Source organism: Lycorma delicatula, chromosome 5 (genome assembly GCF_047948215.1).
Source record: "Lycorma delicatula isolate Av1 chromosome 5, ASM4794821v1, whole genome shotgun sequence".
NCBI classification, from domain to species: Eukaryota; Metazoa; Arthropoda; class Insecta; order Hemiptera; family Fulgoridae; genus Lycorma; species Lycorma delicatula.
Genome location: NC_134459.1, coordinates 96,012,705 through 96,031,422, shown reverse-complemented (window position 1 = coordinate 96,031,422; position 18,718 = coordinate 96,012,705). Strand labels below are relative to the sequence as shown.

Genomic DNA, 18,718 nt, shown 5'->3' with positions numbered 1-18,718 from the left:
CGGGAAGGCTAGCGTTAACAATCCATATCCTTTCGACACACACTCTTATGGAGCTACTGAAAACGGTCGCAAAAATGACTGAAAAATTTTTCTGGTGTTTTTAAAAACTTGTATACTGCTATGGACAGAAATTCCATATTTTTAAGAAGCTAAAAAGACTTCAAGTGGCCTTCTATGTTTTTGTAGTTTGTGTATTTCAATTTCCAAATACTGATATCATAGGTTTTTATTAATAAAATCTTTTTTATTATTTTTTTATTGGTGCAATCACAAAAAAAAATTCTTAAATGTTGCATGTAAAAGATGAATTTCTTTTAAACATTTTAATTATAGTTTGTTAGTTTTTAATTTGATAACACTATTTATCCATTCATTGTACTTCGTTACGTCAGCGTAGACTGCTGGACGCTTTGTACTTCCGCAGTCAAAAGTACCAGAGAAGATTCCAATTACTGTCTTGTTAAAAACCAACGGATCACCAAGATCATGCTGAAAAAAAAATAATTTACTTTATTTTATTATCAATTTATTGTTTACATTTATAGACAGATAGTCTGATATTTACAACACAATGCTTCACGCAACTTAGATGTGGACTTGAATAACTAACTTATTTTTTTTATTTGGCAATATTTTTTTTTGCACCACTATTGATGGAATACTTTTTCTTGTATATTAAAATTATAGTCGCCTCGTAATAAAGGTAACTTATACTAAAAATACATTTATCTAATTGGTTTCAATTGTGCATGTTACTAAGCATGTGTTACTGTGTTGGGTAAAATATGGTATCCTAATATATCTGTTGATCACTCGACTCATTTTTTCACGCAAGCCGTCATCAGAATTTAGATAAAAATCACAAAATATTTCCGTGATTCTTGTTAAATGTAATTTAAATTAAAAAAAATTATGATAGCCAACATTATCAGAATTTTTTGCATCTATTGTGAATGTATTTAACTTGTCAAAAAATTGTTTCCATCCGATTACTCCAAAATCAAATTTTAAACGTACGTTTTTACCGAAATAATTATCAGAATTTCAAAATTTATAAGAATAAAAGATTGACATTTTTTAACCTAAATTACCATCTACGTAGTTAATTTTTTTTTCTTTTTTGAAATTATAGACGTCGAAAATTTATACACACTGAAAGGAATCGAAAAACTTTTCTCTTGTGATTTTCTAAAAAATTAAAGTAGTGTATCTCTCCCTATTCGACGGAGTTCTTAATAAAATATTGTAAATCAGATAACGCTTTAATTTTTTATATAGCTATATAACCTATTTTATGAAATCTTTTGTTTGGAATGACTGTAATAAACAGCATAACTTTTTATGCAGATATTTACTAATAGAGAAAAGTATCATAAAGATTAGACGGTTTATTTTTTTCATCTTAGTTCGGGTGTATATAATCAAAATATTAAAGAACTAATTTAAAAAGAGTAAAACTGTATTATGGTCTACATGATAAATAAAGATTCTTTAAATTTTGTGACGTTACCTTTAAATCCCTACTTACATTTTGTGATAGTTATCAAGGATTAGTATCCATGATATATCAATTAAAATATCTTTTTATGAAAAAGAAAAGTGTTTAAAAAAATTTGTTACGTTACAATCCCATTTTTCAGCAATTTTTAATTGTTTAAAAATTTTGAAGTCATATCTTTTGCTTTCCCGCTTAGTGTAGCGATACTAAAGGGAAAGTGTAGTAATCATTTTCAAAAAATCATTTTTTTTTTAAATTGTGTCGCAAGGGGACTTTCTAGAAAACAAATTTTTAGCAAAAAAAGAATTCCTTTAGTTAAAATCGCAAAAATTAATAACTTTTAACGTTTATCTCTAACTTTTTGTAAGGGATTTTTTATGTACAACCATGCAGGCCAACATACATATACATGAAGCGTATTAAGACCGTAAACCAATGTTCTTCAAAGTTGGTAGGAAGACTGTGTCCTCAGAGAGATTTATTTGATTAAATTTTTACAAAAATTGGAAAAAGGGGCGGGGTGTATTGTTCAAAATAAAATGTAGATTTTTTGGAGCATTTTATCAAAACAGTTTTTCTTACTAAAGTTGAAATCCTTTTTGTCAGGATAACAAATTGGCCTAATTTCTTTTTTTAATATTCACTCGCTTCCCAAACATTACTTGAATTTTTCCCTTTTTACTTTCTTGTACGAAGTAAAGGAAGTGTTGTGATATCGCGAAAAATTTCGGGAAATATCCATTTTGACCATCCCTGAATCCAATTTGACTAGTTTCGGCTTGACATCTGTACATACGTATGTACCCCGCTTAACTCAAAAACGATTAGCCGTAGGCTGTTGAAATTATGGTTAGGACTGTAGTAATACCTAGTTGTGTGCACCTCACCTTTTGATTGCAATCGAGTGAACCAAAAGTGTCCAAAAAAAAGCCCAAAATCCAAAAAAAATCTGGCTTTTGTACTTCTTCTTTACTGCCCTCATTCCGAGCTTTACAACGATATTGGTACTTATTTTAGTAGTACTTATTTTAGTGGTACTTATTTTCATGGTGGTACTTGGTTCCAGTGTTATAACCAAACAAAACTTTAATTAATGAAATATTTGGATCTTAGGGGAAGGCACATCGGTTCGAATCAAGACTTCATCCCCTTTTCTTTAATTTAAATATATTGATTTATTAATGATTATTAACCGCTAATTGTAAAAAAAAAATTACAATGAATAATAATTCAATAATAAAAATAAAAATAAAAAATGGAAAAACTAGAAGTTTTTAATGAAATAAAATTTTATGTACATTTCATTTAAAAAAAAAAAAAAGTGTAAATATAATTTAATAAGCGTACAAGGAAGTCATGTGTTGTTCATAGCAGACTTTTTAGCTGTATCTTGCTTCAGAATAGAAGTTAATAGATTTTCATGTGAATATTTTTTATATAAATAGGCCTTTAAATGACTAAATATACGTAGTTTTATTCCATTCCATTTCCGTAGTCTGTGATAACGAAAAATCGTTGTATGGTTTTCTTAAAGATTAAAAATTCACTGTATAAAATCTTTTTCGTTTAAAATGTGAAGTTGATTTGATTATACCCAAATATATAGTATATTTACAAAAAAAAAAAATTTCAGCCCTTCCTAAACAATCACATTTGAATCTATTTAAAGTTACGGCTGTATCTTATTAATTTTTCACTGTTTTTGATCGATTTTTTTTTAATTATATGGCCACTTTGGGGCTTCTTTATATTTTCAACTCCGAATTACCAATTCCTAAAAGTTATATTTGTATGGATAAACATCAGGAAAAATTTCTCCTTATTTCGGGGCTCTCAGCTTAAAAAAAAAAAAATGTATAATTTCGATATAAATTTATTTAATACTAATATGCTTTAAAAGAGACGATAAAAGGTGTCCTTATTTGGTCACTCCCCCAGTAATCATCTTTTTTATTCAGTTTTATTATATTATGTATGATGTTTAATATAGTACGATAAACAATTTCAATAGACAGAATATCTGTTAGTCAAGTAAGCTTTCTAATGATGTTTGTAATTGTTTTATAATGGAAATATGATACTTCAGTAAAGAGATAAAAGTAACGCTTCTTAACGACGGAATTGCGAAAACTTTTTGATGTAGCCGGAATACCATAAAATAATTAGATAAAAATTCATTCTTTATTAATTATATAATAAGGTTTGCCAAATAATAAATTTTGAATTATAATTAATAAAAAAATACACTTACCGTACAAGGTCCAACATCGTCTATCGCTGTACAGAAACTGGTGCGTGTGAATTCGGGTATATCTTGATACTTGTATTTACACGTTTCATAATGGTTAACAGGCACAACAGCTTCCCTCAGTGTTCCGTTTGTACTGAATGAATAGTCCTGAAACAATATTAAAAAATTTCATTTTTGTTAAATTGCTTTAAGACATCTTCTGTTCGAGTAGATTAGAATTACTTTGCTACAATTTTTTTTAACCGTAGGTGGTTTTAAAGAGCTTAGTCAACAGTATTTTTTTTTCTTTTATTGATTTCTGTTTAGTACAACTGAAAAAATCTTCCTGATATACCTTCTATTATATAATATTTGCTATTAAATTAATATGCCACGTATCCGATTTCAGTCTATACTGTTTTGCTCCTTTGCTAGGAATTTAATTTATTTTGTATTAAGGATTTTTGATACTTTAATAAAAGCAGTGAAGATTGAATTCCTTGAAAAGAGGTCGATGATTGTAAGAATACTGTCTGTTGGATTGCAAAGTTGCTGACAAATCTTTTGACCGATTTCCTTAATATTTATTTCTGTTTTAAAATTGATATGTTCTTCAGGCCTCATGCCTAGATTTTAATTAGCGAAGCGGCCTACATGTCAGGTGGATCTAAAATTTTTGGTGACCTTTATAACGATGCCTTTTAACGTCATATGCGAGTTGTTGACGTTTAAACATTTCTCTATAAAAAAAAAATCTAACATTTGAAGTGATTGAGTATGAATGTATAAATATTTAAATTATAATTCGTTTTATTGCCCACACCGTTTTATTTTATTTATTTATGAGCGCAAAATAGTTTTTCTATTTTCAAAGATTGAAAATTATTTTGATTATCACATAATCACTGAAATTTATTTTCTTTATAGAGAATATTCGTTTTACAAGAAAACCGTTGTTTTAATTTTTTTAATTTTTTTACTTTTTAGTCTCCCGCTCGCCTTTGTTCATTTTCATTCAAATGGCAAATGGTTTTTAATTTTTTCTCATTCTATCTAATTCTACTAACGCTGCGTTATTGCACGATTATTTCTTCGTAAAAAAATTTTACGTTGCGTTGCAGTTTATTTTTGTTTTATATTGTGTGATTTAATTTTTTTCCCACGAGAATTTTTACTGTCCCCGCAAAAAGAAAACTGATTTTGTTAAAATACCAAAAAAACGGGATGACAAATGATTTTATTATGGTAAGAAAATTCATTTACTTACGATAAATCTGTTTTTTGTCGTAACAAAATCGGATACTTACAGTAACAAATCGGTAACGATGGGTTATAGTAACAAATCCATTTTGTTATCGTAACAAAATGTTTCGCTACCACATCAAACCGTTAGTTATCGAAACTTATGATTTGTTATCCGTATGAAAACAAAGAAAAATGTTTTCAAAATTTTTGCCATATTGGATTTAGAACGATATTAAATATCCTATATTATATTGTCATCAGAATTAAAGCTGTGTGCAAAATTTCAGCTTGATTGGATAACGGGATGTGTGTTAAATTTCAATAACTAAACATGTTGTATACTGGATTTTGAACATAGGAAAACCTCTTTTCAAGGAGGTAGGACGTGGCGAAAGGGATTAATATTTTCACTGCTTCTGTGAGTAAATTTCCATATTCACTACGGGCAAGCCAGAACTTATCTAAATCTTCAGATGTGAATTATAGTCGTAACGTTTTGTCGGCAGACATTTCGATGAGCTGGTCGGGAATCTCAACTGTTAGCTTGGCGACTGTAACAACGTTTTCATTATATGGATTCAATACCAATCTATTCAAGAAATCATTTTATTTTCCGGGACATACTCTGCCGACTGAATCTTTAAATCTCGCAATAGCATTTTCATCCTATCCGAACTTTAGTGAAAAATAGTGTCTTCTGCCTCTAAATTTTTGTCAATATAATGAAGTGAGTGGAAACACCGAAGGAGTTCCCTCCTTGGTAAAAGACGAGCTTTTTTTAATTGTTTGAGAAATCCACTGTTCTTTCCTGTTATCACCTTTATAACGTTACTACATACTGCAGTACATTTTGTCCAACCTATGTTATAGTTCTAAGTAGCTTTATAAAAAAAAGACATTTTTCTGTTGCATGACCTTTTATTGATTTGCAAAACAACATATTTTCTTTGATTGATCTCCTCCGCAATCATATCACACAAAACGTGAGAACGGAAAAATGTTTGCCCCATCTGTTGATTCATCAAATTGAATACTAAAAAATTCACTTGAACTCAGTAGCTGAATTTTTTGATCGCTAACATCGGTAGCCATGTCATCGAATCGCTTTAATATTTTGTCGTTAGAAAGCGGGAAATTTCGATTTGTTTCCTTCTTCCACACCTATTAAAACACTAGCCGTATCATCTGTAGCAGGCAGTATATTTTTTTTGCTATTGTGTGGGGGATTTGACATCATGGATTCTCTATGCTACGAGATAATATGGTTCGTGTACTTTTACCAGTACGGTTTAATTTACAAATAGAAGCTTGTTGATTTCTCGGAATATATAATTTATTTTCGAAAAATTCCTGGAGTTTGTTGTTATGATCGGGATGTTTAGTTTCAAAGTGTCGAAGTAATTTTTATGGCTTCATATTTTTTCATCGGAGAGGACTTGAAAGAAAACAACGCACTGTGATTTTCCATCCAATGAGGTAAAACATAATTTAAATAACGTTCATTGTACAATCTTGTCTTTTTACCAATCTATTCGCTGCAGATAGATAGCTCACTTTCTTTTTCATAAATTTATCCATTTTATATCTGCTTGAAAAAAGAACAGTTACATCATGTGAGTGCACACTAAATAAAAAAAACCGAAAAACTTACATTATGGTTATTTTCAGTGAAACTATGTTTTTAAATGCTTAAATAAAGTCACCAGACGCATGCTTTGCTTTCGAAACTAGATTGACGTTTTACAGCATTAAACATGACGCTCTCGCAGCAAATATTGTACAACCACACCGTATTACAAGGAGAATGTACCCATCAAGTTGGAACCTGTAAATCGCTCATTTTTGTACACTTCATACATGGATGTTCATTTTCGTGTGCTAATTAGATTTCATCGGGATGTGGTTAGGGGGTCGGGAAATATTCATTATATGTCCTTTTTTTAACTTTTTGGCGGTCTTGGAGCTAAAAAGGTTATGAATCACTGGATTTCTTTTTTGACCGTTTCATTTTTTTTGGAGGAGAATAATAGTTTAACCTACAATTGGCCGTTGGAGGATTTAGATAGATACTGTCTTCGCGTAATGTAACTGAAGCCAATTAACTATTATCAAAAACTATTAAATACTGCTGTTTGTCGAATGTAACATGCAATATAAAATTGAATACTTCTAGTCGCACGAAGAAAAAGGATGAAGATTGCGCTAAAGAAATGAACTACTTCCAGTATTTAAGTGGAATGAACAAAGTTTTCACAGTATAGGTTTTTTAAAACAACTTCGCAGCAAGGTTATTACAATCTAAAAGAAATGCTTATTTATATAAAACAGCTTAAACTAATTCAAAGCAAAAATATAAAGTAAGTAACAATAGTACCTTTCCTCCCCATCCTATTACCACTGCGTTTGTTCCTTCGTTTGGTAGTGATTCTGCAATAGATATAGATTTAACGCTTTCACTAAATATAGCTGGTGTTGCCAGTTTTATTAAAGCCAAGTCATCATTCCATAATCCTACGTATTCAGGATGTCTTACAATTTTCTTCGATGTTGTAGTTTTACCTCCGGAAAATGCGTTATTGCTTGCTGATCAAGTTACTTCGTCAGATGTCGTGCTTGTATTTAAACACAAAAAGAAAGTGAAAATAAATGAACTGTATTTATTAATTTATTATTTACTGTATTTAGAATTTATTAATAACTTAACCTGATATGGATATGACTTGGTCAGTGGGATTATTCGGATTTACGCGTTCGCTCCCATATGTTATTGAAACGATTTTTACTCTGTTAAATTAAAATGATTTGTTGGTGTATGGATTTTACTAACGGTGTTGCGATACAGATTTGAGAAGACATTTCTGTATTTCTTCTTTTTTTTACCACAATTTTTTCCTGAAATTTATCTTATTATCTCGATCGGTAAAGAAAAAACTGCTGCAATTTTATAGTTTTTACATTAAAAAAAAAAAATGAAAGCACTGATAGTGCGTTGATTCTGAAAGCACTGATAATGTAAGATAGTTTACTTTTCTACTTTGGTTTGGAAGTTTTAAACTGCGATTTATTCATTATTGTCAGACGTGAAGATTCATTTGTTGTTACACTCAACTTTTTTTTAGATTTTTGCTTTATGAAAATAGATAATTAAATTGTTAAATTAAAATGGTTTGCGAATGTATGAAATTTACTGATTATTAGGTTACCCTGATCTCAGTAATTTTATTGTTTTTGATTTGTTTTCTTTTAATTAAATTTATATATATTTTTTTTAAATTACCGTTTTAATCGCTAACAATATCACACATTGTAGGGAAATTTGTATAAAAAAAATTCCACGAGGTCGGCAGATTACACATTATGTATTTTTCCATTAGAGTTTTGAAGAGCGATATTTCATTCCCACGAAATGTTATAGTATCAATAATAAACTCATAAATTAGTTACAACGATTCCTTAAAGTGTTTTGTTTTCGCGTAATGGGACAGTATAAAAATGTTGCTTTAAAGAGTTTATGTATAGAAGTGGTAGCTACCGTCAGAATTTAGTGTTGGGCATTTATGTTTTCAGTTACACTTGAATGACATTACTTATATAATTGGCCGACTCGTAGCAAACTTATTTTTAGGTATGTAAGTAAAGACATAAATTAAATTTTAAATTTCTCCCATTTCATTGGCTCAGTACTGGTATTACGTCACACGCTTGTTCGCCTCGCTCGTCTCTCGTTCATTCTGCACACAAAAGAGCGTACATTCAGGCCCTAAGTGGTATAATAATTATTTTTGAATTCCTACTACGTAGCATTTTACGGAGAAATTGTCACGCTGAGCGTGAATTGTTTAACTAAAGCATATGATTGAAATCATTGTGTATTTTTAATGTACGTTTTGTAATGAGCATATTCTTAAATTAATTGATTAGCATGTCAGTTTAAAGCACTTACTTTAGCACATTAAAAGCCGTTGTGAGAGCCCAGTTTTTGTTTAGTAGAACTGCTGCCCCCTTTAATCGATCATTAATTAGTACTGCTAACTGCAACATAAAAATAGTAATATAATTATATAATAATTAACTATTTTACATACAAGATTAGTAATTACATAATAATTTTAAGGTTGACTTAACACATGCATTGCTTTATCTTAATTTAGAAATTATTATAGCAATGTACAAGAAAAATATTTAATAGCTATTACTTGTTAATGAAATATGCTCATTATAGAATAAAATGTAAAAACGTGTGAATAAAATATAAAGAAAATAGTTGTTTTTTTTTTCAATTTTTATTTTTCAATAAAACAGTAATGTATCAAATTAAAAAAAACTTACAACATACGGGTGTTTCGTTATAGACACCTCTTTTCCACCTATGATACCAGTTAAAAATTTAGATTTATATCGAATTTGCGAAGCTATTTCATTTGTTTCGTCTCTTACTTCTCCAGATACTGAAAAAGAAATCATATTAATTTAAATTCCTTTTCGTATTTTATAGTATAATTATTATTATTTTACTAATTATTATTATTATAATAATTATAATTAATTATTAATAATATTAATTAATATTAATTATTTTATCATTATTTCCTTTCTACTTTTTATATTTTGTAGTATAAATAGAAAGGAAATAAGAATAGTAATATTAATTGTATTTAAATAAATTTATCATGGAAATTTTTAACTAATCGTGAATTTGACTTTGACAGAATGAAACTCATTATTTTTCTATGATCAATGACCAGTTATATATATTTTTTTCATTTATTGCAGGATTTTTGTAAACGTATTTACCCAAATCCTATGAGTGCTTTACTATTTTATTTCAATTAATGTTTGTGGCTTGTGGTTAGGATGGACATATGTTCAGGGTATGTGAGGTTAACTTAATGGCTCTTGAGTGAAACGGGGCAACCTGGAGGGTCTTACAAAGGCAGTGTGCTCATGAGATGGTGGTTTGCTGAGGTGAACCATTCTTGATGACTGACCGGGGACCCCCTGAGTTCGTGGGCAATAAAAAAGAGACTGCGACCCGGCTGGATCCCTCCCTAGGAAGGGGGTACGGTTAGAGGCAGGCATATAAACGAGACCCAGTCCCGGCCTACTGGGTGAACGACCCCCGCGGGGAACGGCATAGCCGGGTCCCGCGGGGTCTCAGTAGGTTAGAAGCAAAGGAAACCTTTCAGGGTGTGCAATGCATTAGCTGGTCCACCCTCCTAGGTATGGAGAAAAACCCTAATGGCTCTAGAGTTCTCACATTCAGCAATATTCCCCTTGTTATTATAGAGTGGTATATCAAGTTACCGAGTCTCCACTTATTTGGCATCTTTCCAGACCTAAGGATTAGATTAAAAAGGTTAGTCAGTCATATAACTCCGGTAATAAAAATATTACATAATTATTCTCTGATGGAATTTGTTCATAAGTCCCTGTAAACTTGTATAACATAAAATTAAAATTATCTGGACATAGACTATTTCCCCGGTTAGCTGGTTTATTGGGATAATTGTAATTATAAATATGAAAATTAAAAAAAATTTCCGCTCAAAATTAAAACGAATTTAAATATTAAATACGTTGAATACCGTATCATTAAATTGGATAGAATCTAGCATACCGTTCATTATATTGATTCCTCGTTTTTGGACTCAGTACCGTTTTTGGGCTATGGTCTTAATATGTGACTACATTAAAAAGAAGTTTCAGTTTAGATTTGTATATTAACAGCATAATAACACTGTTACATGGAACGTTTTAAAAACATTTTTGTGTCTTTACTTGAAAAGTTGTGTTTTACCTGTTGCTGACTAATTTATTGTTGTCAGGTCCTGCTGGTCTACGGAATTGATAAATTGTTGTGATATTTTCTTCGTGTAGTCGTTATTATCTGAAGACGTTAGTGGAGGAACGTAACCGAACATGAAGTGGGTTATCAAATCATTAGTAGCTACATTGTCGAGAGGATAATTATTCATTCTATTGCAGGATACTCATTCTGTATATATTTTAGGTCCGTTCCATTAATTTCAACCGCTTTAAAAATGTAATAATTTTAATGAAGCTCAGCGTTACAAAAATAAACGAGATAAGTTCGGCATCATTCCAGATTGTACGAACCGACAAATGCAATTCTTAACTAGTAAATTTTTAAGTAGAAGTATGTCTTAGTTTCGTCGTTCTGTAATATTATTTTGATATAGTTATATATATTTAAATTGATATTATTAGTATTTTTCCGTTAATTAGTTGGTGGTAAAAAGGGTGTTTTATTTTGTCAAAATTATTGAATGTCTAGAAAACTGTGGTTTCTTACCTGAGCAGATTAATATCACGACGACGAAGCTTAAAGTTACTGATTTCATTTTGCTGTCAGCTTGATTTACACCTCTATGTTAGATATTTTTTCACGTTTTTATATTTATTTCGCTACTTACTTTTTAAGTATTTATTAATTTAGTATAACTGTTGTTTATCTACAAATTAAAAAATTCAATTTTATCTAAACCTGATAATTTATTTACTTCTATTGGGTATTTCCGATCTTGATTCACTTCGTAATTACTTGTATTTTCATCTTTTTCAGATAACCTTTTGTATATATCCATTGTTTATTGAAATACGAATTTAAAACATTTTTTTTTTTGGTGATTATATATTTGGTTTTCATTAAATTTTTCTGACCAAAATCTTTAGGATCTAATGGATGTTAACTAGGTCGAAAACAAAAATTGTAGTAAGACGTTCTCTCCTTGGACCGAATAAGTTGTGTATAAAATAAAAATAGAAAATTTAAACAGAAATAATCCTTTAGCCGTTGTTTTCCGAGAGAACAAATTATTTTTCTCCTGAATGAGTAGGCTTATTCAAATATGATTATCAAATCGTGTTGCACTTCCAAATTAAACAATTTAAAAACGAAATAAGCCTGCGTTGTAAAAAAAAAACAATGCTACATTATAATTACCAGATTAAAGACCGCTTTTACGAAGTGTCGATAAGGTACTGATTAAACTGAAGAGGGATTAAAACAATGATATTTTGAATTCAGTAAACTGAATACAAAAAATAATTAAATTATTCGTTGAATAAAAACCCATATTTTTCTTTTTCCGTTTCATTAATTATAAAGTACATTGGCGTATGTAATTCATGAAATATGAATTGATAGTTTTTAATGAACATCTATCGGATAACGAGCCGCTGTCTAATAGTAGTGGTATAACGGAGTTTATCGTTTTCATGTGAGCAATTTTCCGGATTTTGATGAACCAGATTAGGTTTCACAATGGTATTTACCTCTGTTACATGGTTAATGGTAGATTAATTATTTTAGGGTTTGTAGGTTAATTATTATTTAATAATTGAAAACGTGAATTCTATTACCTGTAATAGGTTTAATTTTATTATGTTTTTTTGTTATGAGTACTGAAAGTACGTGTGTTCAGTGTTTTCATAAGTAATAATTAACGAATTGCGATTTTAAATGCAATCCGCTACGTCCGATCATCCAATGCATTGAATTGACAGAGTGAGATCCACATTTACAGTAGCCATAAGAGGAAACTTGGAGTCAATAAGAAAAAGAGTGGCTAATAAGAAAAGACGATGTATCTATAATAGGTACGCAATATGAGACAAACAATCCCAAGTACCCATAAGCTGAAAGCCCCCTCTGGGCAGCGGGTGCCCGTCTTGCCCACATTTCCTCGGGAATTCAGACAATTTTTAACCGAATGAAAACGGTACACGCTTATCAACATTTCACGTGTGCTGAAATAGAAATTTTCCCCTGACAGATTTAAGGGACTTTGGAAAACGAAAGGTTCGTTAAGGACAACTGGACCCAATCCCGGGGTTGAGAGTCAGTTGGAACTACGGTATGATTTATTAATTTAATCTTGCGAAGATGTATTTTTTGCACTCATTTTAGTATGGATTTTTCCTTAGTATTGTTTTCCCGTTAAAAAAACGCTTGTTTTTAGATAAATCGTGCTGATCGTAGCTGTGTCTGTTACAGAATACTTTAAACCAGTGGTTGCAAACGTTTCCGAGTCACGGTGCCCTTTTTCAATTAAATTTTTTCCATGGCGCTATCCTAAGTGAAAGAATGAATACTCATAAGTAAGAGATAAAAATAAATAAAACTTGTGTATCTTCATTATTTTTTTTTACCTTATTAACATTAAATTAATAATTATATATGTCTTGGTTTAATTAATTATGATGCTCTTGGAATATTTCGCGGTGCCCCTGTGAAGAGGCCGCAGCGCACAGTTTCGGAATCACTGAATAACGATTATTTTTTATTTAAACTGAATCAGTTTCTTATACGTATCTAAAAATGCTATAACGTGAATTAAAAAAAAAAAGAAAAATGTTTTTAAAATTTTGTACGTATTAAATTCTATAAGATTATTCGTAAAATTCAAAGCTAATCCCTTACATTTTATTCTATTACTTATAAAGAAACATTTTCGTTTGATAAATATCAATATTACATGTTAATTATAAATCGGTATACATATAAGTAATAAGTATTTATTATTTTAAATTCATTGAAAATAATTACGCTTTCATAAAAATGGAAGATGTATTTTTGTATAACTTTTTTTTTTCATTAATATTGTATAGTGAAAAATATTCTATCTGCAAGTGTTGTATTCATTGAGGTATAAACATCGCTTTATATTTGATCACTCGACCTTAACTAATAGTAGAATTCAACGATAAATTTTGTATCGTATCGATAATTTTATAATTCATTTTTTCTCCGTTAGCTCGCTATCTGAATACTTTATTTGTATAATACACTTTGATGTGGCTAAATCAGCCGATGAAAATATATATTTAATCTGAATTTTTAATGTATAATTTTATTTATTTATTAATAGAAATTTTGTTCTGGGTACGATCATCGATCGATTTTTCTACAGTTGATGATTAACTTTTTTATTCACGCGGCCTAAGTATTTCTTTTTTATAGCACTATTCTCTGGTATGCAGTTTAAGTTTAATGTTTAATAAGGATGCTGTGCATCCCTCATTCATAGACTAAGGACATACTTAAAGAAAACTGGATTGAACTTGTTAAGGTCTGCACACCGCCGGTTTTCATAAAATATGTGTTACGTCATCGTTATTATATCTAAGAAAAATCAATGCTCGCTGCAGTTCACTGATTTCCTTCATATTAAGTTAATTTTATCTTTAACACCCTTAGCTTTATCAATCCGGAAAAAAATAAAGAAATTCCATGTACGTTCCTTTAACCATCCATGAATTGCCCTTAAAATTTCCTGATCTCATTATAAAAAGTTACATTCTCTTTAAGAATTGATTTGTATATTTGCTAATTTTTTTTCGAAGTTGACATTTTCATGATTTAATAACAAAATAGGCGTGTATATTGTTCTTTTCTTATTGAAGGTTTTCCTGAATCTAGTAGTTTGTCTGATTTATTTTCTTCTAGTATAATGATATCAGCGTTTGTTATTTTTAATTCTTTATAAAAAAAAAAAAAAAACATAGAAGGAATATCAAGTAATCTGTGAAAGCTGTGTCAAGATAATTAAAACGTTCTGTAATTTGGGAGAAAAAATCAATCCTTTTCTGTTTAGAGTTGACAGACTTAATTTTTTTAAATTATATAATGTGTTCTTTCTACTTCGTCTTACAAGGAAGTATTGTTATCGCAAAAAAATTCAGTTTTTAGATTTCACCGGAAATATCCATTTTGACCATCCCTGAATCCATTTTGAATAGTTTCGGCGTGACGTCTGTACGTGTGCATAACTCAAAAACGATTAATCGTAGAATGTTGAAGTTTTGAATTTAGGACTGTTTTAACATCTAGTTAACCTTCCCGTTTGATTGCAATCGACTGAACCAAAAGTATCCAAAAATGCCCGAAATAAAAAAAAATCTGAATTTTGGACTTTTTCTTAATTGTAGTAATAAGCCCTCATTGGGAGCTTTTCAACGATATATTATGTGGTACTTATTTTTCATTGGTTCCAGAGTTATAGACAAATTAATTTTTAATTAATGAAATATTTTGATCTTACAAGGGGAAGGCACATCTGTTCAAATTCTACTTCATTTCTTTTCAACTTTTTTTTTTTTTTAATTAAAATATATTAATTTCTTAATAATTAGTAACCTATGATTGTAAACAAATTAAAAAAAATCAGAAGTTATTAGTGAAATAAAATTTTATGTACTTTTAAAAATGCGTATATGAAATTTAACTGGCTACAAGGAAGTCATATGGTGTTCGTATCAGTTTTTTATTTAACTAAATAAGGAATTTTTATGCGATAAAAATAATTAAATTCTCTATGAAGAAGGTTTCAAAATTTGATTTTTGATGTACAATGAATGGCGTACTGTGTAGCTATGCTATTAAATAGTTATTGTCGATTTGTGTGCCAGAATTCCATTTATGTTTTTAAATATCTTAACCTAAAGCGGTTATTTTTTAAACGAACAATCGTACTGTTTCTTTTCATTTTAAATAAAGAACATGTAGACAAATTTTTAACCCGGAGAATCCTCTCAAATTTTCTACGTCAACAAAAGTGGTTTGCTGCTTTTCATTGTTATGTATTCGGGTTTTTATTTTTGAGTTACATTCCTTTTCGGAAAATTACTCTTAATGGTAGTTTACGAAGAATTTCCAGATTTGTATGGTAGCACTAGTATTCTGAATTTGTATAGCCATGTGTTTGTGTAGTTGAATGGGATTCAAAGGAAGTCTTCAAAAATTATTGATGTATCGTGTTAGTATTACTGGTATAGAAGACCTTCACCACACTTTTGGTTCTTTAGATGCGTAACAAAGTCTTAGAAAGCTCTGTATGCAGTGCTAACTCCCACCAATGCAGACAAATACTAAGGACGCAGCAACGCATCTGGATTTTTATTTACATAAATAAACGATTACAATCCAATGGGCTGATCTGTTCTAAAACCATAAAATTGCCTAAAAAAATCGGAATCAATGGTTAACGGAAAAGAATGGATGAATGTTAAGAAGAATGATCTGTTCCAAAAAGGACTGCGAACGAGTGCTTCTACTGGGGTATTTTTACCAAAGAAAAGACAACACAGTACTGATTAAGAGATTATGTTGAGATGTTCAAATAGATCCTATTACAAACATTTCTTTTCTTCCGGTTACTGGTCAAGAAGGACTTGAATTCGTTAGGTAAAAGAAAGGAAAGACTTGTAATATCTAGGTCATAACCACATTTCGGTTTTTGCTTTCCTACTTTATCAGAGGATAACTTTATTGCTGGATGGACACGAATAAGAAAAAAACTGTTCTCATTTAGTTTAATATAAACGTTAAAATAAACTTATTATGACATGGAAATTCACCAAGTAGTCGGGTCGTTTCGTTGATAAGCAGAAGCGAACTTATCACCAGTTTACTTTTTTGCCAGTATATTCTTTCGTTCGTTTTAAAAAAAAAAAAATTACTAAAAAATTCCAAAAATACCAGAAAGTCGTTGTGAAGCGATCACATTTGTATCTGTCCTTCCACGATATAATTTATTTTTCCTGTTAAATATGCGTTAATTTTTTCATCAAGAAATGTGCGGTATATAAAATATGCTGGGGATTAAATATTCTTACTGTTTTGATTAGATGGTTCTTTACAAAAATCAAAAACGAAATAAATATGTGAAACTAAATTTTTATCCTAAAAAAAAAAAAAACAATTATAAGCACATAACTAAATCGGATGAAAAATTGTACATTAAGAACTAATTTCATATCAGCAATTTTTTTCATTTTTTTTGTTGTTTTTAAATAATTTTATTATATTCCATAGCAGGATAAGTCATTCTGTAAATTAATGGAAATTTCAAATTGATTTCATTCCTTACTACTTGTGCTTTTTTACCATTTAAAATCAACGATCTAATCTCAACAACAACGTTGTTGTAGTTGGAATCGCCACTCTGAATCACCACTTCAGATAAGTATTATAAGTATTGCCAATTCATATCACCGTTGATTTAGACTAGGAGATTTAAAACACGTATTTGTTTAATTCTTTTTGTTTTTCGTGGCATATCTAAAAAAACGGATGTTTTGTTAGTTACGTTTCCGATTATCGCTCCCAATTTATAGTTAATTATCTGTATTCTTTAATTTTAGAGAGTTACATTTTATTGGAAAAAAGCAGCTTTAGTTTTCCATTGCTTTCAGCTGTGCAGTACTCAGAAGATTGAGTGATGTTGATACGGCAGTTTAAGTCCTTCTTACGCCCTTAACAGCTAGTGAAATAGCTGCTGCCCTGTTTTAGGAATTATTCCTTAGACTGGCTCTCAACAGATACCTCTCCGATATGGTTGCATTTGCGGTCCTGCTATTCTGTATCACTGAACACTCAAGCCCTCTCACCATCGGCAAGGTCTCGTGATTCATAGAGGGTGGTAAAGAGGAGAAGATAAATGTGAAGAATACTGAACAATTAGCTTAACTACTGGTGCATCAAAAATTTTAACTAGAATTCTGTACAGAAGAATTTAGAGGAGAGTGGAAGATGAGTTAGAAGACCAATTTGGTTTCAAGAAAAGTATAAGAATAAGGGAAGCAATTTTATTGCTCAGATTAATAGTAAAAGGAAGATTAAAGAAAAACAAACCAACATACTTGGCATTTATAGATCTTGAAAAGGCATTCAATAACGTAGACTAAAAATGCTGAAATAATAATTTCAGCATTTAAAAAAAAGTTAGGGTTCAAGTATAGAGATAAAAGAACAATTGCTAACATTTACAGGAACCAAACACCAACAGTAATAAATGAAGAACATAAGAAAGCAGCCGTAATAAAAAATGGAGTCCGACAAGGATGTTCCCTAGCCCTGTTACTTTTTCATCTTTGCATAGAACTAGCAGTTAAGAATGTTAAAGAACAATTTAGATCCGGAGTAACAGTACAAGATGAAAAGATAAAGATGCTACAATTTGCTGATGATATAGTAACTCTAGGTGGAAGTACAAAAGATTTAGAAGAAACAATGAACGGCTTGGATGAAGTCCTACGCAAGAACTACGCAAGAAAATAAACAAGAACAAAACGAAAGTAATGAAATGTAGAAATAATGTAGATGGACCACTGAATATAAAAATACAAAGAGAAAATATTACGGAGGTAGAAGAATTTTGTTATCTGGGAAGTAGAATTACTAAAGATGAACGAAGCAGGAGCGATATAAAATGCCGATTAGTACAAGCGAAACGGGCCTTCAGTCAGAAATATAATTTGTTTACATCAAAAATTAATTTAAACGCCAGGGAAACTTTTTGAAAGTGTATGTTTGGAGCGTAGCTTTATATGAAAGTGAAACGGACGATCGGAGTCCCTGAGAAAAAAGATTAGAAGTTTTTGAAATGTGGTGTTAAAAATCAGATGGGTGGATAAAGTAACAAATGAAGAGGTGTTACGGCAAATTGATGAAGAAAAAACTATTTGGAAAAATATAGTTAAAAGAAGAGACAGACTTGTAGGCCACACATTAAGGCATCCTGGAATAGTCGCTTTAATATTGGAGGGACAGGTAGAAGAAAATATTGTGTAGGCAGGCATCGTTTGGAATATGTAAAACAAATTGTTAGAGATGTAGGATGTAGGGGTATACCGAAATGAAACGACTGGCACTAGATAGGGAATCTTGGAGAGCTGCATCAAACCGGTCAAATGACTGAAGCCAAAAAAAATCTGTAATATGA

The 18,718-nt window shown here is 30.3% G+C and overlaps 1 protein-coding gene across 1 annotated transcript; it reads right to left on the bottom strand.

Moving 5' to 3' along the window:
• Positions 1-327: 327 nt before the first annotated feature.
• Positions 328-11,578, bottom strand: LOC142325712 (snake venom serine protease rhinocerase 5-like). Its single transcript, XM_075367742.1, has 6 exons — positions 11,536-11,578; positions 9,303-9,421; positions 8,917-9,005; positions 7,348-7,552; positions 3,750-3,896; positions 328-489 (listed from the first exon to the last, which is right to left on the bottom strand). The coding sequence occupies exons 1-6, from the start codon at positions 11,576-11,578 to the stop codon at positions 328-330; spliced, it is 765 nt and encodes a 254-aa protein (XP_075223857.1).
• Positions 11,579-18,718: the final 7,140 nt, after the last annotated feature.